This window comes from Myotis davidii, unplaced genomic scaffold (genome assembly GCF_000327345.1).
Source record: "Myotis davidii unplaced genomic scaffold, ASM32734v1 scaffold59, whole genome shotgun sequence".
Taxonomy (NCBI): Eukaryota; Metazoa; Chordata; class Mammalia; order Chiroptera; family Vespertilionidae; genus Myotis; species Myotis davidii.
Window position 1 is genome coordinate 5833267 of NW_006293001.1, and position 25693 is coordinate 5858959.

At 40.6% G+C, this 25693-nt stretch overlaps 1 protein-coding gene across 3 annotated transcripts in view; it reads left to right on the plus strand.

Annotated features, from left to right (window-relative positions):
• Positions 1-25687, plus strand: part of CSRNP3 (cysteine-serine-rich nuclear protein 3) — a 173412-nt gene extending 147725 nt beyond the window's left edge. For 2 of the 3 annotated variants that reach the window (XM_006766499.1, XM_006766502.2), the window contains 3 exons: positions 12907-13166; positions 20266-20562; positions 22628-25687. In XM_006766499.1, coding sequence (XP_006766562.1) covers positions 12907-13166; positions 20266-20562; positions 22628-23683 — 1613 coding nt within the window. In that variant the 3' untranslated portion in view covers positions 23684-25687. The remainder of the gene's footprint in view (positions 1-12906; positions 13167-20265; positions 20563-22627) is intronic. The other variant, XM_006766501.2, reaches the window with a different exon arrangement.
• The last annotated feature ends 6 nt before the right edge of the window (positions 25688-25693 follow it).

Genomic DNA, 25693 nt, shown 5'->3' on the forward strand with positions numbered 1-25693 from the left:
AGTTGAATCCTGCTTTTGTAAAATATAGTATACTCATTCTTCCGCTTATGTTTTCCTCTTCTATACCAAGGAATAGAAACTCCTTCAATGTAGGGGCAGGAAGGAAAAGAAACCCTCTCCTTTATACAGGGTTACTTTAGCTTTAGGGGGAAAAAAATGTTTGTAACAACCCATATATCAGAAGAGTAGCATAGAAAAGGGCAAACATATATCCTTTGGGGACTGTTTATATGTATCTAGGAGGTACATGAGGGGGAAAATATCCATAGATCACAGAGGTGATAGGAGAGCAGTAGCTGATACCACTCCTTGGAACTGCTGAAATCATTCCAAAGGTCTTTGAATTGGTTTTCTCTTTTGGCAACACATCTGCAAAGGGAAATATCCCTGAGCTATGAAGACGAAAGATGCTATACCTCACAGTAATAAAAATACCTCATTAAGCATTCTTTAGGAACTGTTTTAGTTCATAGTCTCCTTGTAAAGAGAGACTATTTCTTTATGTGTTTTTTGAATATTGCTTTCACATACTAAATAATAGTTATGCATATGTGCTTGTAAAATTAGAATTTTATAAGAATTGCAGTGTTTAGTATGAGTAGAAACATATCAATAAATCCCACTCACTTATTAAACTATGAATTGAATATTACACAACATTCTATTTCAGATTCCTGGGGTATATGATTGTACAAAATAAAATAAAAATTCCATTGGGAGACGCTCCTGCATGGCTTTTCATACTCCTAGCTGTTTTTCCGAGGGTGCCAAGAATGCACTGACCTTGGCCCTCTCTACCTGAGCCAGTTCTCAGGGTTGTGTTTGTAGCAAGCAACCTTGATGGATGAGGTAATGTCTCCTTCTGGGACAAAAACAAAACAAAACAGGCTTACTTACTTGCTCACTGAAAAACTGTGGTTTCCTATACTCATTATGCCTTGGATCCAATGCAAACCTACTGTGTGTGTAATATCTATTTGCACACACATACACACACGCGCGCGCGCATGTGCGCGCGCGCGTGTGTGTGTGTGTGTGTGCGCGCGCGCACATGCGCGCGCGCACACACACACACACACACACACATAGCCCCTGTAGAACTTGGGGGACAAGAAATACCAACGGACACATGATGTTCATGACGCTTGATATGCTGGGAATAATAAAGCAGTTTGTTCTGACCCAGGAGTCTCCTGTCTTTTGCCCTCATTCATGAAACATGAAGAGGACAACTTTTTAGCTTTAGGGTAAATTCAGTCCCAGACATGACAAATCTCTGCCCTCATTCAATTTTCATTCCAGCCCACATTGTTTCGGTTCTGTCCTATTTTCATATTTCAGTAAAAATGTAAAATCCCCTTTGCTTATTCCTGTACCTTGTCTCAGGGTCTCATCAACTGGGCCTTTTTCTTATGTCTCATCACCAGAAGGAGAGAGTCGTCTGTTGGAGAGCATGCCTGTATGTTATATTTCATCAGAAATTAATTCTTGAGCAGTATGATTTTATTTTTACGGGACAGTCACTGCTCTAAGGCAAAGATGACAATTTAAATACTAAGAGACAGAATCATTTTGTAGATCCATCACCAATGAATTGCTACAGGCAAGCATTTCATGTTTTTGCTGTCAGTCAAAACCAATTAGTGACATTTTATAAGCAGGATTTCTCTTTCAAAATCATTTTATAATATTCAGGTAACTGTTCCCCCCAACCACTACTTGATTCTTAGAGATGGATTTACAGGCTCACTGTTGACAGACTGTTTAGAGGTTTATTATGATGCCATGGTTGGTTGGTTATGTGAGATCTTCTGGCATGTAAATTGTAGCATTTTTCAAATGGTTTCTAATACAAAAGTTATGTGTGCCCACTAGCCATGAGGGTGATATGTCCTCTTTTCAATACATCTTTTTTTCCATTGAAAAGCACCCCAGGGAAAGAAAGTGTCTAGAAATTAGTGAGGAAGGAAGATATACTGACCATGAGGCTTCAAGGAAAAGCTGTCATATGTCATTTTATCATTTAAAATTAAGAAAAATATGTTTAGCAAATGTTTATTGATTTACCCCATACTTCATATACTCATTCATGGAACTTAGTTTAACTCTTATCAAGTGAGTTCTAGGTGCCCAGCAGTATGCCATTTGCTGAGGGTTCTCCAAGGAGTAAAATTCGGTGCTCCACCCTAGGTCTTAATTGAACGCTAGTGGAGGAGAGACACACACTAATGTGATCAATATCAAGGCAAGGATGCTCTGGAAATGTGCGGACTGAGCTCTCGCCTTATCCTAAGAGTTCTATGAAAGGCTTTCTGGAGTTGACACTTGAGCTGAGTGACAATTTTATTTTTCTAGTAGATATTGGGTAACAATTCCATACTAGACATTGTGTATAAGTAACTTTTTTTATTCGTCGTTTTAAAAAGGATTAAAAACAAACAAGAAATATTATGAAAACTACACATAAGGTCAACCAAAAAATGGGTGAAAAATCATAGCTAAAAGTGCGTCTTTTGGGTTTTAACTATTCATTGAATATTCAATGAATATTCATTCCTAAGGTCAACCAAAAAATGGGTATGTTTATAGAAAAATCATAGCTAAAAGTGCTTCTTTGGGGTTTTGACTATTCATTGAATATTCAATGAATATTCATTCCATTATTCATTGACAACCAAAAAAAAAGAAAGTACCTGAGTAACCTAGCTGCCCCTCGCCCACCAGCCTTCCCAGCCTCTGCTTTAATCCCAACTCTGAAGCCCTGGATCCTTTTTTAAAATTTAGAATTTCTGACATATGGAGCCAACATTGATTAATTTCTTCCTTCCGTATTTGTTCAACGATTTGTATTTTTATTTGGGATAAGTATAGTAAAGGTGTTTCAAGCTTAAGGACAAAAACGGAAATCAAGCATCCAGATTTCATCCTTCCGGGCAAAGTTCAAAATTCAAGTGTATAATCTTTGGCCCGCTGTTGCTCTCCAGGATGACTTGATCTTAGGAGAGATGTGTTGCTCTTATTGTTGAGGATTTTGTTTTGTTGCTGTTGTTAAGTGATGTTCTGACCTGGGTTATTGTGATGTGTTAGGCTTAATGGGGTTATGTTGTTGCCCCAGATGAAATACTGTATGGCAAAGTCACTGAGCAGGTGGAAAGTGCTGTGTAATTCTTCTAACAGGAAAGGCTCCTGGTAGTATTGAGAAAATGTCAAAAGCAGCAAAACAGGTTGGGAGAGCTGAAGAACAGCAAATGTCTCCTCTGTCATTGTGTGAGCCTTTTAATCAAATGGCCTGCCTCATGCAGCTTTATTTTGCATTGAGATATTCCATGTCCCTCCAATATTTCTCCGATGGTGGTAATGAATTGCATTGCCCTCTCGGTTGTAAGAGCGCGGGCACTCCGCTGAGGAGCCATATGGTTCCCATTTATTTTAATGTGTCTTTGACATCAGGAGAATTGCTGAGACAGCAGAGGGAAGTGCTTACACCTTGGACTGCAGCCAGAACTGCAACTATTTATGTTTAGTAACGACTACCTTTTTCCCCCAATAAGAAGCGGTATGGTCTTAAAATGATATCCATATTGAGATTTTCATAAGATGAGAGTATAGGTTTATATATTTTGGAAATAGCTATTACTTTAGTAGCAGTGAGATATGGTTCTTTAGCATGAGCTTTAGGGTTTAATTGCACATATGAGAGATTAAGGAAACAAGCTGGGAAGTAGGTGGTACTTATTTTCTCATGATTTTTATTTGGTTTAACAGCATCACCAAGATAGTACTCTGCATATGCAATACTTTCCATCTGTGATTCTTTTTTTTTTAATATATTTTATTGATTTTTCACAGAGAGGAAGGGAGAGAGATAGAGAGTTAGAAACTTCGATGAGAGAGAAACATCGATCAGCTGCCTCCCGCACATCTCCCACTGGGGATGTGCCCACAACCCAGGTACATGCCCTTGACCGGAATCGAACCTGGGACCTTTCAGTCCACAGGCTGACGCTCTATCCACTGAGCCAAACCGGTTTCGGCTCCATCTGTGATTCTTAAGGCATTTCACAAAGGTAATTATTTTTGATAACAGAACTATGAGGTAGGTAAACATAATTCTTAAAATATTAGTGCAGGAACTGAGGAATGCAGCTGCTCATTAATATAATCTGTATAATGGATTTTAGCAAGTATTAGAATTCAGATTTTTTATTGATTTTATTATTTCACAATTTAACATGTTCTCAGGACAGAACAATATTTTCTCTAATTCATTATTAATACCAGGATATGCTTCCAATAAAGAAACATTTTATTTTTTAAAAAGTGAAAAGATATTTAGGTACCTCAATAATTATGTGTGATCCATATGATGTAACAATGACTGTAGAAACCTCAAAGATTCCTTGGAAAAGTTTAATGTTACCTAAAGGAATGTACATTGTGTGAAAAGAGAAAAGAGCTGGTAACATTGATCAAAATTCTATAAAATGATTTTACCAATAATAACGTAGAATGGTTAGCTGACTGTATGGAATAGGAAAAAAAATAATTCCAATATCCAGTCTCCTTTGGGCAGAACTGATCAGAATGCAGGGCCTAAATTTAGCAAAATATTTTAATGTCACACTGTGTTTCAAATAATTTTGCTCAAGGATCTTAATGTATAGACTTTAAGTGGTGTGTCATGCAAAGACAAAATTGAGCCAGAAGGAAGACTGTTCCAAACACAGAATTGGAACACCAAAATTCATGATGCCTAGTACTATAAATTTGGTGGATAAATTGATGCAAAAGGAAAATTAGAATGAAAATCAGTAGATTGCTCAGTTACTGGTACTATTTTAATCTATAGTCTCATCTAAATTTGTTTTAGTTTAACAATTCACCATCCCCAAAGTCAATGGCATTTTGTGTTGGTGGCTAGGACATTCTTCAGTCATATCACATTTTCAAGGGAATGGCAATTTAGTGTAAGAGGGACGGGGATCAGTGCTAAGTCAATTATATGTTAAGATTATATATAAAAGAGAACGTGTTTTCTTTTTTAACTTTTTCTGTTTCAATTTTATCACGTTAAAATGTAACATTTATTCCTGTGTCCTACAAGTATGAGAATAAAACAACCCACTTCACTCCCGCCCCTCCCTTTTTAAAGATTACTCACAAGAATTAGAAAGTGCAGGGAGCCTCTTTAATCAGGAGAATGTGTGGATGAAAAATAGCTAGTTCTGAAAGATGATTACTCTTTGATATTTCATCATTTTAATTATCTATGACATCAAAGCTGGAAGGTCAAAGTTTACACTTACTTTTTATAGGCAGGTTTCCGAATGTACGTCAAAACCCTGGGTGGTAAACCTTACATTTTTCCAAGCTGAGAATTGCAAATCAACGATTATGCTATTAAACGACCCCTGTAATGTCAAATGCAGCTAGCAGTGTGCTGGGCAGCCGGGGTGTAGCTGTGTGGAGAGACTGGCAAGAAAGCTGGTTTCCTCCATGCAGATCTCTCGCTTGCTTGTGTGGATGTAGCCGACAGACTGAATGGATGACGACGTGACTTGCATGTTTATGATCCAAAACAAAGCTTTAGTCATCCAGCCTCAAGGGTCATCTTTTCATGTTATTTCTAGTCTCGCTAATATTTTTTGTTTAAATGCATGATGCGGTACTTGTACACCTCTTGATAGGATACTTATTATTTTACATAGTCTTATATGAGAAGGTCTTATTTTTGGTTTTGATTTGATACACTAATGACTTCAAAGCGTCTCACCTTAAATTATTTCACTCAGAAGCTGCGATGCACGAAATATATTATTAGCCTTGGGGGCAATTCATTGTGAATATTTTTAACTTAATATTGGAATGGAAAATGCAGTTAAATGGTTAAACTACCTAATTTTGTCTAGGAATTATAAAACTATTCCTCCTCTAAAGAAGGACTGAAATCAGAATGATGACTGGTTCTTATGTATGTTTATCGTATTTTATGTGGTTCTGTTTACTTGCTGCTTTGCTAACTAGTACATAAGTTGGCTGGCTGGTTTGAGATGGAGAAGAGTGGCATTTAGGGACTGAGGAGAGAGATGTGCTGCAATTTTAAAAGCATTTAGAGCTATCTCTCTCACTATAGGGAACCAAATACAAATGTGGACGAGGCATCTCGAGTAGCACTATGGGTGGGACCTATTTTTCTTTGGTCTTTTGTTTTTTAATGCTACTTTCATAGTAATAGGGGCAGTAGGAGAAGAAAAAAATGGTTCCTGATTTGTTTCCTATTATCTGGATTCTGACATTTTCTCACATTTGCTGACTCTGTCTCAGTACCTTTTTGGAAATGCAAAGCACTTTAATTCCAAAATATTGGATATACACAATATTGCTTATAATATGTACAGCATTTGGGAGCGTCTCCTTTGTTTGTGATTGTGTGTGTTTTATGCTCTTCATAACTGAGTGTAAAATAATGTAATATTTGCCATAGACCACTTTACATTACACACTTTGGGTAATTTGTATTTTGTGCATGGTTGGAAAGAAAATATTCCCAATTAATCTTTACTTTCATTTTTCCTCTCATTCACCCAGGACCCAAGAATATCAATTTTTTGGAGTTTCTCCCACTTGAGTGATTTACAACTGCCCTAAAAACCTTACTTGAGCAAAATAACAAAAGACAAAACTAGAGCAACTATATTCAGAAAACTTGAGGATGTAACTTAAAGGAATAAAGGAGGACAATTAAAATAAGTATGAATTGCTTTCTATAGCAGACTACACTTTATTTTCAAAGAAACTATTCCTATATTTCTTGGTTGCTAGATTGATTTTTGCTCCTTACTTATGGTTAAGATTTAAGAACATGTGGGCAACACTCTCATGAAGAGGCACCAACCTTGATAGTCATGTCAACACAGATAAAAGTGTGAGAATATGATCACAGGAAATTTGCAGAAGTCACTTGTAAAGATTAGGACTTATTAAAAAATCTTAATCACTTTAACCATTGAAAATTGATTTAATATCTAAGCTATTAGGCTAATTTCTACATAAAATATTTCCTGATGAAACAAGATTTTGGGTTTGTAAGCTAGGCTTCCTGACTTCTTAGGTCTGATTTGACCTTAATTTGTTTTTCAAAAGTTACAAAGCAACATGCACACTTTCAGGGCCCCCAATTCATTTGGTCTGTATGTTTTAAAAACTTGCGTTTAATTGCCCAAGATTTTCCAAAATAAACAAGTTAATTTCAGCAATTTCACTTTGCTTCTACTAAATTTCCCCCAGATAAATAAAAAATAAACCCAAAGTATAGACTTTCAAATCACCTGATGTTTTCCTTCTGAGCATAGTGCACAGGAGAGAGAAGTGAGCTAATGACTTCAGACCCAAACAGCAGAACTAATATTTTCCAGGGTTTACCCCTTGTTTCACATCACACTGGGCCATGAACTCTCAACTTGCATGTGCCAGATTTAGTGGCAAAATACTTAGGTCTGTTTACTGCTTCCTGCCTTCCAGCTATACCCAGGCTTTGCTGGTAGTTGCTGGCACAAGGAACAAGCCTGCGTTGAGAGGATGACCGGCTTGCTGTGCCAGCATGAGCTCCAGGGTGGCAGCACTATGGTGGTGTCCATGGTCTGGAATCTCATCTTCCGCTTTGCAGGCCCAGACCCATGATTGAAACCCAAATGCAGGGTGTTTGAGTTAGTTCATTCTCTCGTGAAATTGAAGCATGAAGTCATGGACCAAAACGGTCAGCAGAAGCAAAGTTTATTGAGAGAAGCCAGTCCCGGAAAAGGTGCAGGAGTGCTAGGAGCAGGCCAGTGTGTTCAGAGCTTTCTTCCCATGTTACAGTCAGGTGTTAAAGTCTCATTAGTCCATGTGTAGAGTCCCACATGGCCATAAACCATATGGGTGCAGGGAAGCCATCAACCCTGCCATCAACCCAAGAATCTAGCATAGCAGGGAGAGCAGAGAGGAGAGAGGAAGCATGTGCGCTTTTTAATCTAGGGGCAGATGCATATCTTGCTAGGTCTTGATTGGTCCTGTCAAAGAATTCTGCCTTAGCCACATCCTTGGGATTGGTTTATACACCTCACTGCCTTGTGATTGGTTATTTGCAAGCTGCCTGTGTTAGCAACATCCATACATTTTAAAGTTTGTCTGCTGTGTGTGCCCTTCCTTCCCTGCCCAGCTGGGTTTCCCGGTTCTATTTCCCACCCCCGATCATGGTTCCTGCCCCTGTCTATCCAGCTTCCCTCTGTCTCCGCATGATGGTCTCTGTGCGTGCAGAGAAGGCAATTTCAGATGGCGTGGTATGCGCTAATCGCGTTCACTAATGGCTAAAGTATAAATTTGAAACAAGTTGTTTGCAGTAAGAAACAAAATTGATGTGTCAACTCATTAGTCTTGAAGGTGTATCCAAATTTATATGAACAGGTTGGTTTATGAGTGTGGAAATTAAGCAAAGTCAGTTGAATTTTCTTAGAGATTGATGTGATTCAACTCTGATACCTGATATATTCATCTCCTCTGTGGCATCAGACTATCCAGAATATTGGTCTTATCGGAATACTGTCTTACCCTGGAAACACACTGCCCCAAATGTAGTTTTGACTTTCATTTTTAATCCACTCTGCCCATGAACTAATTATATATTTTGTGATACAGTTTATTTTATTTTATCTAATTAAATTCTTACCCTGGCATTGTGAATGAGTGACTTTCTCATTTTTATTTACCATTCATTTCTAAAGCATTTTTTAGGAAGAATAACCTGCTGATAGCTAATATCATTCTCCCTGGCTGTTTATTTCTTTAATTTATAGAAATCAACATTATCTCTATAATACGTGATCATTTTATAGTAACACCAATATGCACATTATGATGTGGTTACCACAGTGGTGTTCCCAAGAGCTGTGTCCTAGGCAGCATGGGCAGTATTGTTGCATTCAGACACTTATGCTTTGGGAGGTGGGGGTCAGGGGGATTGGGCGGGAGTTAATTGTAAATGGAATAAAAGAAAAGGAGCTGAAAGACACCAAAAAGTTAGTATTGTGCATGAAAACAGACTAATTCTTTTTAAAAAGGTAATGAAAGACAGCTTCTCCTGCCCTTTTCTTGCTCTTGACCTCACAGTAGTAAACTGAACACGAAACTCTGTAGTGACACAAAGCTGAGTTCAGGCATTCTGCAAAGGGCACAACTTACTAGGTACGTATATCAGGGAGGTTTCGGATTCCCTAAGGCAGATGTGTTGAGTGAATTTGTCTGTTTTTTCCCAGGCTTGAAAAACAGACTCTTTTTGTATGACTTCATTTTGTGATGTTAGTCAAACTGGGGCCTGGAGGCAGGAGATAGCCCATAAAAGCCCATGCTAGTGCTCCGATGCAATCAGAAGAGACGCGGGTGGCTCCTAAGTTCAGGAAACCCACACTTAAAACATCCCTCATACAGCTGATCTTATAGTATTTCAAAGCCTTCCTTTTAAATATACTTTGTAGGCGTTCCAATCATTCTTTTCTCAGTGCTATTTATAATATGCAAATGCTCAAACGACCATATGCACAAGTTTGACTTGTGAAAGCTTATGGGACAGAAGCATCTCGAATCCTAGCACAATTTGGCAATGCTAGTGATGCCAAGAGCCCAGGTGAAGGGACCCTGCTCTCTGTTAGAAAGTCCTTTCTGGACTGACTTTCTGGAAAGGATTATCTGTTTTTTTAGGAAATATATTCATGCAGAAGATTGAAGAGTTCTTATAATCTAAAAATACAGATTTACGATCTAAATAAATTTTTAAGAAGGAATTGGCCTAGAGTACCAGAATTGTCTAAGAAGAAACAAGTAATAAAGTTGCCAGAGGTGCTTATAATAATTATCTTAAATTACTACATTAACATTTTTTCGTACCTATAAATGTATGACCTTAAATGATAATGATTTAAGGGCATCATTTTTATGATATCAAGGGTGAAAAAGGTTGAAGATTATCACCCCAAAATCAGAAGTTCTAGCCTGCTGTAAGGGGTGACAGATGAGGTTGTCAGATCACCAGGCAGATTGTTGAATTTTGCTTTCTATGGTGATCTTTTACATTTTGACAAATGCTTCTCTTTTTTGAGGTGATTTAAACATACGGTTATGAAGCAGATCAGAGCTTTTAAATCAAAGCTGAAAATTGTCTCTGCAGCCAGGAGTATATGTTGCAGTGAACATACACATAAATAAATGGGGAAATTATGTACGCGTTTGAAAGCATTTGCTTTCTGGCAATCTCCTTTGGAGAAGTATAACAGTAGGGAAGAGGGGAGGTTGGGGAAGCTAAATTCTTGCCCACCTGTCCTATTTCTCATACTCTATATTCTTCTGAATCTGTTCATTCTGCCTGAGCTCATCACTGAAAACGAAAGCTTCACGGTCAGGAATCACCATCTGGTTTATTCACCAATGTATCCAATCATCTAGAACGTTTCCTCGTACATACTAGGTCCTTGGTTAATACTTATTGAATACCTAAACCTATGAAATGAGATTAATCACAGCAGCCTCTTTATATTTGGCTTACATATGTTATTGAGTGAGGTGGGGAATAAGACACACACAAAAAAACTTGAACCCACATGGAAGAAGATTCTATATAAGTCCAAAGTGATACTGTAGTCTTTCTTTTACATTGCTTATTCAGCCTTCCAAATTAAAATCATCTTGGAGGACAGTAGCAGTTGGCATCTCTCAGCCTTGTGCAACTTCCTGGGTGACTTCAGCTCTGGCTGTGACATGATGCTTAAATCCCTGGGCTCAGGAATAATGAATCCCAGCTTCAGCACTGGTTGTATGAACCTGGCCATGTTATGTAACTTTTGATGACTTGGTTTCCTCAACATGGAGACGGAGACAAGGGCAATATCAACCCAAGGAGTTGTCAAGATAAAATAATTCATGTAAAGTTCTTTGCATAATACAGAGCTTAGGAAGCACTTCACAAATGTTAGTTTTTATTAATTTTTGCTATTCAAGGATTTATTCTCAGTGCATTGTTTCTTCCTGTGTGTTGTTCTACTTCAGCATGTGTGTTAATTTCCTAAAGCTGCTGTAAAAAAAAATGCCACCAACTCAGTGGCTTAGAACAGAAGTTTCCTGTCTCACAGTTCTGGAGACTAGAAGATCAAAGTCAAGGTGCTGGCAGGGCCATGCTCCTCTGACAGCTGCAGGGGAACGGCCTTTCTTGGCCTTTTCCGGTTTCTGGTGGCCCCAAGCATTCCTTGGCTTTGGCAGCAAAATCCCCATCTTTCTCCAGCTTCACATGGGCTTCTCCCTGTGTCTGTACATCACCCCTCTGTGCATGTCTGTGCCCAATTGTTCCCTTTTTTATGTGGACACAGTCATATTGGATTAAGACCCGCCCTAAAGACTTACCGTAACATGGTCACCTCTATAATGACACTATTCCTTAATATGGTTACATCCAGGGTATTGAGAGTGAGAACGTCAATATATTTTGGGCGTGAGGAGGCACAGTTTAATCCATAGCAGCATTATTCTATATCTGTCTCTTCAATTCATTGTACCTTTCCTTACCCAATGGAGAAGTGTCATATAATATAGCAACAGATCCGGTGCTTTTGGGTTTAATATTAGTTTTGCGACTAACTGTCTATACTTAAAGAAGCCACTCAAATTCTGCAAGCCTGAGTCACTTCACTATAAAATAAAAAGAATGGGCTAGATGATGTCTAGCATGTCTTTCAACTCTAAAAGGACCTGATTAGAATGTGACTTTCTTTCTGTCGACTACAGTATGTGTCTCAACCCTCCATGATGCTCTGTGCATCTTGAGTCCCTATCCTATATAATAAAGGGCTAATGTGCAAATCAACCAAACTGTGGAACGACAGGTCGCTATGATGCACACTGACCACCAGGAGGCAGATGCTCAACGCAGGAGCTGCCCCCTGATGGTCATTGTGCTCCCACAGGGGGAGAGAAATGGTTGACCACCAGGGGGCAGACGCTCAATGCAGGAGCTGCCCCCTGGTGGTCAGTGCGCTCTCAGGGTGCAGGCCCGGCTCAGCCAGAAGCCAGGCTCACAGCTGGCAAGTGCAGTGGCAGTGGCGGGAAGCAGGGTTTGTCCTACTGAGGGACATCCCCCGAGGGCTCCTGGACTGTGAGAGGTCACAGACCTGGCTGAGGGACCTTACCCCCCTGCCCTCCTCCACCCCCCCCCAATGCACAAATTTCATGCACCGGGCCTCTAGTAACTAATAATAAAACATCTCATGGCATTTTCAATGGTCTCAGCATACACTTAGATTAAAATCCCCCTGTCCGTAATGCTATTTAGTGAGAGTCATATCAAATAAAAGCTTTGTTAAATTTTTATTATAAAAATACCTAAATACTTCCAGTGAGCCTTTTTTGTGGGTTTTTATTGCTTTTTAGAATTTTCTGAAATTTTTAAGTAGACATATTTTTATGCCAAGGGACTTAGAACAGCAGAAATGCCCTCTATATCAAAATGAGATCCAAAGTGTGAAGGTTTGTAGTATGTCTTTTCTGATTAAAGTCTGATGAACTCATGTGAAAACCATAAAACAGAAACCTCAGAGGTTTGGGGAAGTGAAAAATTAAATTCTGCTACAGATTCACAGACTATTGGCAACTTTCCTAAAGTTTTGTTTAGACTACTGCTATTTATGGAACTTAAAGGTCTATTCCACCACAGCTAGAGAAAGATTAAAGAAAGGACATAGAAATGGGCCCTAATCCTGAGATATGACCTTTTTTGTGTTTCCCCTCCAAAAAGGATTGACCAAAAGATTCAGGTGGCAGTTTCTAATTCTTGGCCTCATCTAAAACTGCTGCCCCAAGTGTTCACTGTCTTGCTTTTTTCTCTTTCAGCTTCCTCCATCCTCAAAAGGGAGAAGCGACTGCGGACGAAGAATGTGCATTTCAGCTGTGTCACCGTGTACTACTTCACCAGGAGGCAGGGCTTCACCAGCGTGCCCAGCCAAGGGGGCAGCACGCTGGGCATGTCCAGCCGCCACAACAGCGTGCGCCAGTACTCGCTGGGCGAATTCGCCCGGGAGCAGGAGCGGATCCACCGGGAGATGTTAAGAGAACACCTCAGGGAGGAAAAACTGAACTCTTTAAAACTAAAGGTAAACAGCATTTGAAACTCACTTTTTGCAAAACCCCGTGTCTTTTCTTCGATTTAGTTGGGTTAAGCATTTTCATATTTATATCCACAGGCCAAACTGGGCATTTTATACAACAGACTGCCTGCTACGGGTTTTTTTTTTTTTTTAAAGCAAAAACGGTATAGTGTCTTCGCTGAAAGTAATGAAGTAATGGAAAATTTACCTGATGTTGTTTATGCATAATTCATTCTATAGGGAGGCCACCGCTGCTGTCACCGTGGTCTTCTCCCTCTTGGCTGCCCTGCTTCTGGCCGTGGGGCCGGTGCTGCAGGTGCGGGAACTGCGGGAGAAGCAGCAGGTGGAAGGCACCTACTGGCCCAGAAGTGAGGAGCAGTTCTCCCATGCAACCGGGGCCCAGACTCCCTAGGATTCCAAGGAGACAGTGCAGGGCTGCCTGCCCATCTAGGTCCCCTTCCTCTATCCATCTCCCTCCCTCGCTGTGTGAGCTTGGGGGAAGGCTGATCCCTCTCTGGGCCTTCAAACTCTGGACTTAAGAATAGAAGGGAAAATGGTGTTTCAGAAATCTGCCCCTGAGGGCAAGGAGGGTGGGGATGCTCAATGTGTGTGTGTGTGTGTGTGTGTGTGTGTGTGTGTGTGTGTGTGAAATTGGTAGTGAGATATAATGAAACCTTTTTTTGAAAAGGTTTATTTTAAAAAAATACACTTTGAAAAGGTGTATTATTGAGTAATTCTAGATCATAGACCCTGTGTTTTGGCTGGGGCTAACTGGTATCAAAAGTAGATACAGTCCTTTTTCTCCCGGAACTTACATATTAATATATTAATAGGAAAGGAAAATATTAATCATGTAGACAAAATAGAGTCACTGCTGTATTAAGTGCTATGAAGGAGAGTTGCAAGGTGCTGTAAAAGTACATAAGAGAATTGTGATCTGAGGGTCACAGAAGGTTTCTTCAAGGGAATGACAACTGAACTGAAATCTAAGCAGATAACTAGACGAAAGGGGTGGCAACATTGGCTCAGGCAGCAGGAAGGCCCGGAGCTGCCCTGTGGCAGGAAGAAGCTGGGTGAGCACACAGAGACAGGTGTGGCTGCAGCAGGGACAGGAAGAGTGGAATGACATGAAGGAGTTGGGACAGGACCTTGTAGACCCTGTTAGAGCTTTTTCCTTTCTCTCTTCATCCTAAGGCCATCAGAAGTCATCCAGCAGCTCCCAGCATGGGTTTGGGTTGGTGGGGTAATGTGATCTGGTCATGCTCTGATGTGAGAATATTTTGGGGGTAGGGGGTGGGGCAGCCATGTTGGGGGGTTGGGGGGTGGTATGTGGAGTTAGACCACGTAAGAGGCTATTGCAACAATCCAGGAGAAAGGTGAGGGTGAGCTAGATTAGATTGATTGTAAGGAAGATGAAAAGAGATAGACAGAGGGAGAAATTTAGCGAGTAAAATCAACAGTCCTTGATAATGGGTGGATTTGGAAGGAAAAGAACGACTCCTGAATTTCTGGCTTACAAAAGTGAGTAAGTTGTGGCTGATAGTATCTTCCTCTATGACAAGGATATGACAAGGAATCCAGGAAGAAGTACAGATTGGGGCTGGGTGTGTGTGAGGGAGGCGGGGATAATGAGATATTTTTTGGACATACTAATTTTCAGAGGCTTTTGAGTTCTTTAAGACATGTCAGGGAGGTGTCCAGGTGGAGATACCCATTGTTCTGCCACATTAGAGATTAACTGGAGAGAAACACAGCTCAGAAAACTTCTTTCATCAACCAGAGGCTCTTTTTATATCTGCAATGATTCATCAGCCTGCCAATATATATAAAATGCTCTCCCATCAGTATCTAATGACAAAAAAAAATCCAGGTAATCCAGAGTACTTAACATAAAGGGTTACTCATGAAATAGCTGAAGCACCATAAGCATACCATTATTACATGTATCTTTAGTTTTTAGTTTCTAGTATAAAGTTGGCAGAGATATGATGTGTGTTTCCAAATCCCTTGTTTCTATGCCTTTTGCTATTTATATATGTGCTTTGCTACCAACTGCACAAGAAGGCAGGTACTTAAATTAAGCTGGACACAGTCAGCATAGAGCATGTTTCATATTTCCTCTGGAGGTGCTTTTGCCATCTTTCATTAAATGTCCCTTAAGATTTTTTGGTAGCAATCCATTATTATTGTTGTTGTTGTTCGTGACTGCTTTGTGTGTTGTTTAACTTAATAATAATTTGCAGATTTGCTGGTGAAATCTACCCTCTGCCTTTCTAACCCACTACAAACCGACTCTACATCCTACTCAAAAGAGTGAAGTCACTCTTCAAACTCAGTAGTAATGGTTGCCATTCATTCAGTGATTTTTATTTGTCAGACATTTTATAAACATTACTTACATTAATATTAACAAAGACCCAGTGGAATAGTAAATTATGAGACCATGTGTACAACTAAAGAAGAAGCAGCACCAATATGTGATATAGCTGGCTCACTCGGCAGGAAACTGGTCATATGATCTTGGTACTTCCTCTTCTAAAATTAATTGATTATCCCCTATAGACCTTGGGAAAGACAATCTGTGTACCTATAGGGAGCCGTCTCTCTCTGAGGTTTAGTACTGTGTGCAGTGGTTTTTAACAGCTGGGGAACTATAATTCTATCTGAAAACCAGAAGATTTATTGTGAACTTTGAAGCAGACTGTGCATGTGATGGATATCAGGGGGAGCCACACAACTACAGGAACCTTCCTCCACATCAGGCAGTGATATATTCTGACCTTGTCATTTGTATTCAGCTACTTCTATGCTTTCTTTTAACAAGCTGAAGAAGAAAAGAAACAAAAAGAGCATTCTATTATTGATTCACTTTATTCATTGTGCTTTGTGTTGGAAGTTGGAGAGGCAATCATCTGAGTAGGTGGCATGTCTCGGCTTGTCATTGATAAGCAGAGAGGTGAAAACATGCAGCCTTTTCTTTTGGTGAAGATGCAAACAAAAATCATTTGGATAGCATAGCTTCTTCCAAATGAATTCCGAGCAAAAACGATAATGGGATTCTAAGATGACCTGATTTTAGCCTCACTACACTGAAAGTGTTCAGAAACTCAGAAACACACATCACATGATCACATGAACCTAATAAAAGATCACAGCAATGTGGACCAGTTTGCTAAAAACAAACAAACAAAAACACACGAAAACAACTGAGGAGAATTAATGGAGGAAAGCTTGTATATTTTCATTGTGATTCCTCGCATATTAACGTTTATGGTTTTTGACATATCACTGACTCCATTGGGATAAGGTTTACCTATTCAAATCTAAAATTAGCTAACCAAAAACTTTAACTGGAAAAAAAAACCTTAACTGTCCAAAAATTTCTCTCTGATACTTGAAATTTTACCTTTAATATTAGCAACATTTGTTTTCAAATAAAAATCCCTCCGAGGTAAGTAGCAAAACAAATGTAGCTAAAGTGATTTTATTATTTTCATTGAGGCAGCAGGAAGGTTTACGGCACAGAAAGGGGTCCAAAGAAGAAAGCCAGGATTGCTGCAAACAAACTTTGCCACTTTGGTTTTGCCTGGAGGTGGTCCTCTGTGAGAGGCAGTGAACCGCCTGTTGAGTAAAGCAGAGAGAAGGCAGCATCTGACTAGACAAACACTTTCCAAAGCTCTCACTACGGAGACCAGATAAACACCACAGGAAACCCACTTGACTTGGAACCGGGCAGTTTCCCTCCTACTTATTGGAGAACCAACAGCCCCAAAGCAGTAAAGAGAGATTTTCTCTTTCCTCTGTGCCTCCAACCCAGTGTATTCCATAGCACCTCTTCCAATGGGGCCTTCATAGTGGAGAAGTAGTGAAAAGAAACATCCACACTTCTTAGTGCTTCCTTATAATAAATATGTTGAGGACAAATTAAGAATAGGGATTCGTTTTTCATGATAAAATTTCTTCTAATTTAGTAATTCATCTCAATCAAATTATGACATAGATATATTGAGTAAGAATATGTATAATTAGATTTGTAGAAAAAAACACAATTTTATTTTAAGGGTTTAAGTGTGTCCTTTTTGTTGTTGATGTTCCAAACATTGTCTAAAAACAATTAATAGAGAAAGCTGATTGAATAAAATGCATGGTCCCAGAAGAAATAACTACCTTTAGATTTCTAAATTACAGAGCACAGTTCTTTTTCTCTGTCAAGCCCATTCAAACATGTCATACTCTTCACAGTAATCAATGCAGTCATCTTGATACTATACTCTTTTCCAAATTAGGTGCTTAGATTTCATCATCAGCACCACACTGTTGCACAATTGCATTAGCCTTTATTCCCGTTTCACATGTACCTGTAAAATGCAGTAGGCAGCCATTTGAACATTTCAAAGAGCCTTGGCATTTCCAGTTGCCTCTGGGTTATATCTTACTGGATTCTACTGCCTTGTTCTAGGAAATTTAATTTAGCTTTCACAGCTTTGACTGGCCTCTGTTTCTCAATGTTTTTTCAACCTTGATTGTTCTTCCTCTCCTTTCTGAGATTAGGCCTATCTCCCCTCTGCTACCATTTCCAATGTCTTCCCAGGGTTATACACTTTTCTCAGGTTTCTCTAACACCTTGGTATTTTCTTAAGTCCACTTATCCCTACCGAACGTCTCTGTTAGACACTACAGAGATTACTCAAGGGCATACTTCCTGCTTTGCCTCCCCGGAATACATCCCCAAACGGAGGCCTGCTCCAACACTAAATGGAAAACTTTAATATTCCAAATACTTGCCATGTCATATGCACAACCTATTTTGACAAGTGCAGAGAAAATGTGCCTAACCAAAGTGATGGAGACTGGGAGACTGGCCTTCAGCCCCAGGCAAATGCAATACCTTTAAGAATACGCTCTTCGCACTTTTGAGGATGCTGGAGGACCACCATGGGCATCTGCATCAGCGTCACCTGCGGGGGCCAGATCAGTGCGCCAGGCTTGGGCGGACATGTGTACTACTATTTGTAATACTTTAAACAATAATACAAAATTTTTAAAATTGAAAAAAACAAGCATTTTGAAAAAAAAGAATATGTGCTTCCAGAATATGTGCTTTCTGGTATTCATGTGCCATGGAGTCAGAAGTTTGATGAGGTTCACTTAGGCAAGCCAAGAATCAATGGAAACAAATCTAAGTGCCATGGAGGTGATAAGATGAGAAAGGTAACTCTTCCTGTGTGGTAACGCAGCTTTTCCTATCACAGAGAATTGAGTAGATGTTAGGCAATTACACAGTTGAATTCCTTAGCAAATCAGATCTTTACAGATAGAAAGATGCTTCTGTTTGCAAATAAGAATTAACACAAATGGTAACAGAAACCACTCAAAATAACATCCTAATAGTGGACATCCAGAAACATGAAAACGGCTGAACCAATACCTTTACAAAGAAATGCCAAGGAAGGAAAAAATTGCAGATCATGCCAAGAAACAAAACCCAATGAAGGGGAATGCACACCTTTGCAAGAAAATCGATTTAAGTTCTAAAATATTCAAAAAGTACAATGTAGTAGTTTTTTTAATGCATTTCAGGGACCCTTTGAAATACATTTTAATATACACTTGCTACTGTATTGTTTCCTCTACTTGAGGGCAAAGACCAGTCTTCTATTCATTTTTCAGTACATTCAGAGTAATCCAGTTTGGGATTTGGGGTCAGTAATTCTAATCTAAATGCCGGACCTTTTCTATGAAGTTGAGAGGTTGATGTTTGAGGTCACCAGAGCATTTTAACTGTGTCATGACTGAGCCATTGTTAAGATCAAATAGCATGGTAATGATTACAATTAGTGACATTTATGAATAAGTTTTAAAATTAAAGGATCAAAAAAGCTTCCATATTTAAAACTTTTTTTTTTTGCCCTGACCGGTTTGGCTCAGTGGATAGAGTGTCAGCCTGCGGACTGAGGGTCCCGGGTTCGATTCCAGTCAAGGGCATGTACCTTGGTTGTGGGCACATACCCAGTGGGGAGTGTGCAGGAGGCAGCTGAATTGATGTTTCTCTTTCATTGATGTTTCTGACTCTCTATCCCTCTCCCTTCCTCTCTGTAAAAAATCAATAAAGTATATTTTTTAAAAAAACAACTTTTTTTGAATAATCCCTTACAGAGCTTTGGCATGTATTCCTGTCCTACCCCTCAGAATACGTTTTTGCTCATAATCAGAGAAAACGTCTCTTTCTAAATGCTTTTTTAAGAAGGAAACAATATGTGGTGTTAGGACAGTCAGAAGTGAAATACTGGTGCAGGGTTTACTGATGGATGGAATTAATTAAAGAAGAAACATAAATAGCAGCAGAACAGTTATGGGGAGAGGAGACAGTTGTCCACAGGAGCTATAATGAGGAAGCGCTTGCTTTGGGCACAGGTTCGTGGGACCTCCTTTGAGGGCGAGGTTATTGTCTCAGTGCCCACTGGCCAGCTCCTGCCAGCACTGCCCTCTGCAACTTGTCTTACTGCGGTCACAGCAACCCGACTGATGGCTTCATATCAAGGGCTCGCTGTTGGAATGCTCTGTAGGTAACCGCGTTCCTAATCCCAATAGCGCAATGCTGCACGTCTTTATTTCCTAGTACGTGCTTTTGCTGGACTCCCAAAGACAGGGTGGTCATTTCAAGGACAGCGTGTTTGCTGACTTAGGTGGCAGTGGCTCCCACGAAGGTGTTACCATCTCTGAACAAGGGTGAATTTATTCCAACACCAGAGCCACCCATCATGAACCACGTCTAAAGATAGCTTTCATTGATGGGCATCTGTAACCTTTGGTCCTTTTCACATCGCCCTGGCTAAAAGCTCTAACAACTCTAGCTCTCACATTAGGAGGTTAAGAGACCCAATTAACAGTCCTCTGTGCATTTAAAAGCCTGTCATTTTGATGCCTTCATTTTCCTCCCTGTGACTTCTCTAAAGAGGAAAATAAATGGAAGTGATTGGACCCACAAACACTTATTGATTATGGGGACCTGATGGAATGTAGTAGTTTCATTGTTCTGAACTGTGGAAGTTAGGATTGTAGCCTCTGCCCTCGCGGTCCCTTATTTGCTGCGTTGTGTTTCTAGATGACGAAGAACGGCACCGTGGAGTCTGAAGAAGCCAGCACTCTGACCGTGGATGACATTTCTGATGATGATATTGACTTAGACAACACAGAGGTAGACGAATACTTCTTCCTACAACCCCTGCCAACAAAAAAGCGACGAGCACTGCTGCGGGCGTCCGGAGTGAAAAAGATCGACGTGGAAGAAAAGCACGAGCTGCGAGCCATCCGCCTGTCGCGCGAGGACTGCGGCTGTGACTGCCGCGTGTTCTGTGACCCGGAAACGTGCACCTGCAGCCTGGCAGGCATTAAGTGTCAGGTAAGGATTTGCATCTCGGGGAACCCAAAGACAGGGTAACACACCACCCCCTAAAGAGGGCGTCGTGTTCCATGTAATGAAGTTTCCCACGGGTGGAAGAAAACGTTGGGTGAGGCAAGACACCTGATCCAAGAAAAGAAGAAATCCCCATCCAAGGACATGTATGGGCACACATAGCATGCTCATACATCTCAGATATGACCCCAGTGGCGCAATGCTGCACATCTTTATTGCCTTTATGAACGGCAACCCAAGCTGTAGCTGAGTTAACTGACATTATTTGCTCTTGGGTCCGTTGATTAGACTAGTTTACCTTGGCTTTTTACAAGCATTCAGGCAGATCATTACTTCCCTAATATATGAGTGTCTATTTTTGGATCCATCCAGGGGTTTAAAATGATGATTAGGGAGAGGTGGTATAGACGAGTGGAAAAATCACTAGACTGACGCGGAGAAAACTGAGTCCTACTCCTGGCTCTGCTTGTTGCCAGCTACGTGAAATTGGCAGGTCAGGTCAACTTTCTGGGCTCAGTCTCCCCACCTCTAAAGTGAAAGGGCTGAACTTGATCAGGTGTTGGCAAACTCTATAACTCACAGGCCCAATCTGGACTGTCGCCTGTTTTGGTTTTTTTTTGTAAATAAAGTTTTGTGGACACACAGTGTGTGTGCTGTCTGTGACAGCTTTCACCCTTCCACAGCAGAGCCAACTCGTTGCCACAGAGACCTATGACCCACAAAGCCTCAAGTATTTCCTCTCTGATCCTTTACCAAAAAAAGTTTGCCAACCCCTGGATTAGATGATTCTCAGGTCCCCATTCATCTATAACAGCACGAGTGCTCCATGATTAGTTAGGTGTCATTATTTTAGGCAGAAACTTGGCTTTTTTTAATAAGGAGAGCTCCTCAGACAGGCAGAAGGAGAGAATAGTTCTCATCAGCTGAATAGTTGTTTGAGGTAGATTCACAGAAAAGGGATTAATGAGTAAGAAACCAGCTGTCGATTCTGGTCCTGACATCTGCTACTAATTTTTATTGGGCCCATATGACTGCATGAGAGTCTGCCTTCTCCTCTGTTGCATAGGAAATTCCCCACATTTGGATAAGGTGCTAACAGGGCAAGTACTTTCTGGTGGCCTGTGCTCTGGTCTGCATATAGGCTAATTGGAGGAATCTGGGACAATTAGCAAATATCTTAGGAGTACCCTTGGATTGCCCAGAATTCCACATATCACTTATTTAAGCATTCAGTCCAACAACACTTGCCGAAACCCACTACTCTATCCACAGGATCCAATCACTTGAATGATTTTAAGATATTGATGAAATGAGCATCCCCTTTACTTGAGGAACTTGTAGTCTACTGGAGTGGAGGGGGAAGGAGGGAGCCAGGACCTAAGCACAGGGGTCCACCAGTCAAAGTCATGTATGTGCATATCCATCGCAGCCCTGCAGTCAGCATACATGCAGCGAGCACAGAGGCAAACCAATGGGAACAAATCTTCAGGCTACACAATATACTGAGTGGTGTCAATCTGGACGCCTTGGACAGAGAAGTTCATCTTATAAAAGCCAAGAAAAAAATAGATGACTAATATGGGGAATGTCATAAAATTTAGATTAAAAAATAGCAGGTGGAGATGAGGGTGGCAAGTTTGTTTAAAATTGGACGCATGAGCTGGCATGCAAGGAAAGGCATCTTGGGGAAAGGGCAGAAACATTTTTAAAAAGGGGGCAAAATGAATGGGATGAAGAGAAGGAAAAAAGGAAGAATGGAGGAAGAAGTAGAGAAAGCACAAGGAGGGGTCAGCAAACTCAAAATATGCAGTATATTTTTAGTATAATACTGTAACTCACTTTTATTTTAAATGTAGGTTTTAAAACTGGGTTGACTCTTAAGTTTTAAGCCTCCATTTCCCTTTTCATTTCTGTTTGCAATTTGATTGTCATTTGGTCTAGCCAAAGTGGAATTAAGTAATCGCAGATTCAGAGGGGTTGCTGGAAGGTACTGGACTTGTATTTGGTTTGTAAGAGTTCCATGGGGCTAATCTGTGTCCTTCCTTCCAAGGTGGATCGAATGTCTTTCCCATGTGGCTGCACTAAAGAAGGATGTAGTAACACAGCAGGTAGAATTGAATTTAATCCTATCCGTGTCCGGACTCACTTTTTGCACACAATCATGAAACTCGAACTGGAGAAAAACCGAGAGCAGCAGATCCCCACGCTGAACGGCTGCCATGGTGAGATAAGTGCTCACAGTAGTTCCATGGGCCCTGTCGCTCACTCCGTAGAATATTCTATCACAGACAATTTTGAGATTGAAACTGACCCCCAGGCTGCAGTACTGCACTTGCAGTCCGCTGAGGAATTAGATTGCCAAGGAGAGGAGGAGGAAGAGGAGGAGGAGGAGGAGGAGGATGGGAGCAGCTTCTGCAGCGGGGTCACCGATTCCAGCACACAGAGCTTGGCACCCAGTGAGTCCGATGAGGAGGAGGAAGAGGAAGAGGAGGAGGAAGAGGAGGAGGAGGAGGAGAAAGGAGACAGTTTCATGGAAGGTTTGGGTGCCCATGCTGAAGTTGTCCCTCTCCCTTCCGTCCTGTGTTATTCTGATGGCACCGCCGTGCACGAAAGCCACGCGAAAAATGCTTCTTTTTATGCCAACTCTTCAACTCTGTATTACCAAATAGATAGCCACATTCCAGGAACTCCTGACCAGATCTCTGAGAACTACGCTGAAAGAGATACTGTCAAAAATGGTACCCTCTCGCTGGTGCCTTACACCATGACCCCAGAGCAGTTCGTTGACTACGCCCGACACGCAGAGGAGGCCTACGGCACCTCCCACTACCCAGTGGCCAACCCCTCCGTCATCGTTTGCTGCTCGTCCTCGGAAAACGACGGCGGCGTGGCCTGCAATAGCTTATATCCCGAACACAGGTCCAGTCACCCTCAAATGGAATTTCACTCATACTTGAAAGGCCCCTCCCAGGAGGGGTTTGTCTCTACATTGAATGGCAGCCACATTTCAGAGCATTCTGCTGAAAATCCTTTGAGCCTGGCAGAAAAGAGCAGACTGCACGAAGAGTGCATCAAATCACCCGTGGTGGAGACCGTCCCTGTCTAGTCACCTAAGTTATTCTAGGACCAAGTCTTCTGTTTAAAGCACTGTATTTAATTGGATTTCCTGGGCTCGTGGTTGTTTAAACTGAGGACCAAGAAAACTTGGACTGTGATGAATCTTCCAGACTGTACTTGGTTTTCCCCTTTCTAGCTGTGTGTCTGTGGCATTGCACAAATACAGTCTCTGTGAGGATTTTAAACGATTTCAGACTGTTTTGATAGAAAATGCTAATTTTAAAAAAGCATAGTTCACAATTGCCTACCTGTCAAACTGTGTGAAACCTGCCAAGTTGTGTAGACCAGAGCTCCAAGTTTTGGATTATCGGGCCTGTGCAAAATTGTTAACTAAGACTGGGAGAGAGTAAGATTTAGAGTCCTACTTTTCAATATTATCTGAAGATGATGGTGACTTTTTAATGTAAACATAATTATTGTAAGAAAAAGATTTAATTGTCCCATGTGTATTTTATTTATGGTAGTTCGAAGTCATGTTTTGATGAAAATGAGCAGCCGCATGTTCTTTTAAGCTGAAGATGCATAGTTAGTACCACCGAGCATGCCCACATGGATTGCATCTGGAATCCATTCACGTTTTTACGATCATAACTGATCAAATTTGCAAATACTTTCTTAAGGGTGAAATAGGCCTATTTTTGCTATTTTGGACAAATAAATGAGTCTATATGTGCAGGTCCTTACACAGTTTTCTCTCCAGTTAAGAGTTAGGACAATCCTTTGGGGAGGGTCTAGTTCATTGCCCTCCCTCAGTTGACTCCAGAGATGGAGGTAGAAGGAATTGCCTTTCTTTTTTAAACAGCATCATCTTGGTTCTTACCTTGGACAGCACTTTTAAACTCTGCTCCCCTACATCAAAATGCACTTTAGTGCCCCTTCATGGTAACTTGTGAGGGGTGGGGACTGAGAACTCTTTGAGATGACAAATTTTAAAACAATTTTTTTTTTAAATCTGTAACTCTGATAAGGTTCATATACTTAATATAGAGGAATCATCCAATGGTACTCTGTGAAGGAAAAATGACCTGTTTTCCTTCGCTGCTCTGAAGACCTAAATAACCCTGTAAACGCAGAAGAGGCTGAGGAACATGGAAGAGACACACCCTCAGCAACCAGCCTTTTCTACAGCGAGACCAATCCATCTCTACAGAATGAGTGTATAATGAGATTTCCATTTAGTGACTAGCTGATCGAAGCGGGGGCCTCTACCCAAATACTCAACTAGGCCTTACTTTTCTGCAGCGTTTTGATTTATCTTGCCTGGGACATTTAACAGAACAGTCCAGAAAGCATTGAATACTTTCTAATTACCTCACGTTCTCTTGTTAAAGGGGACAGTTAGAAATTAAACAAGTACTCCCCACCTTTAGATTATCAATACATGGCTCGTCGGAGGACTTCTAAGATCCTGTTTTCCTGTAAATTAATTTAGGTAACTCAATAGCGTGTTTTCCCTTCTTTTTTTCAATACACTATGACTATGCTAAATCTGTTTCATATTTTGGACCTATTGTTATCTCATTTCACAGTTTCTGCCTCTTTGAAATGTGGACATGCCTTGCTATTCAGTGACTGCATTGCTACTTATTTTTTCTGTCTTTTAGACGTGTATGTTTAGAAATATGGACATCAATAGATCGTAGATCTCAGTTCCTTCAAAATACCATCTTACTTCACTGAACTTGGAAATGTTTGATCTAAAGTCCTCCAATGGAAAAGTTTCTACTAAAACTTGACTTGGGGAAAATGTGTTTACTTGCAGCTCTCTGCTGTGCTGTTGGTTCCTGCCCCTTCTCTACCCTCAATGGGCCAAATTTATAACCATTACTATTAACGTTAACGGATCTTTGGGTTTATCCTTTATGGAGATAAAGTAAGGAAGGCAGGGATATTCCTTTTGCGTAATAAGCCCCTTGGTAATCTGACTGAGGTTTTGCTTGATCAGTAGCATATAGGGTATGTCTACAAAGTTACAGTTTTTCGTGTTTGATCTTCAAAT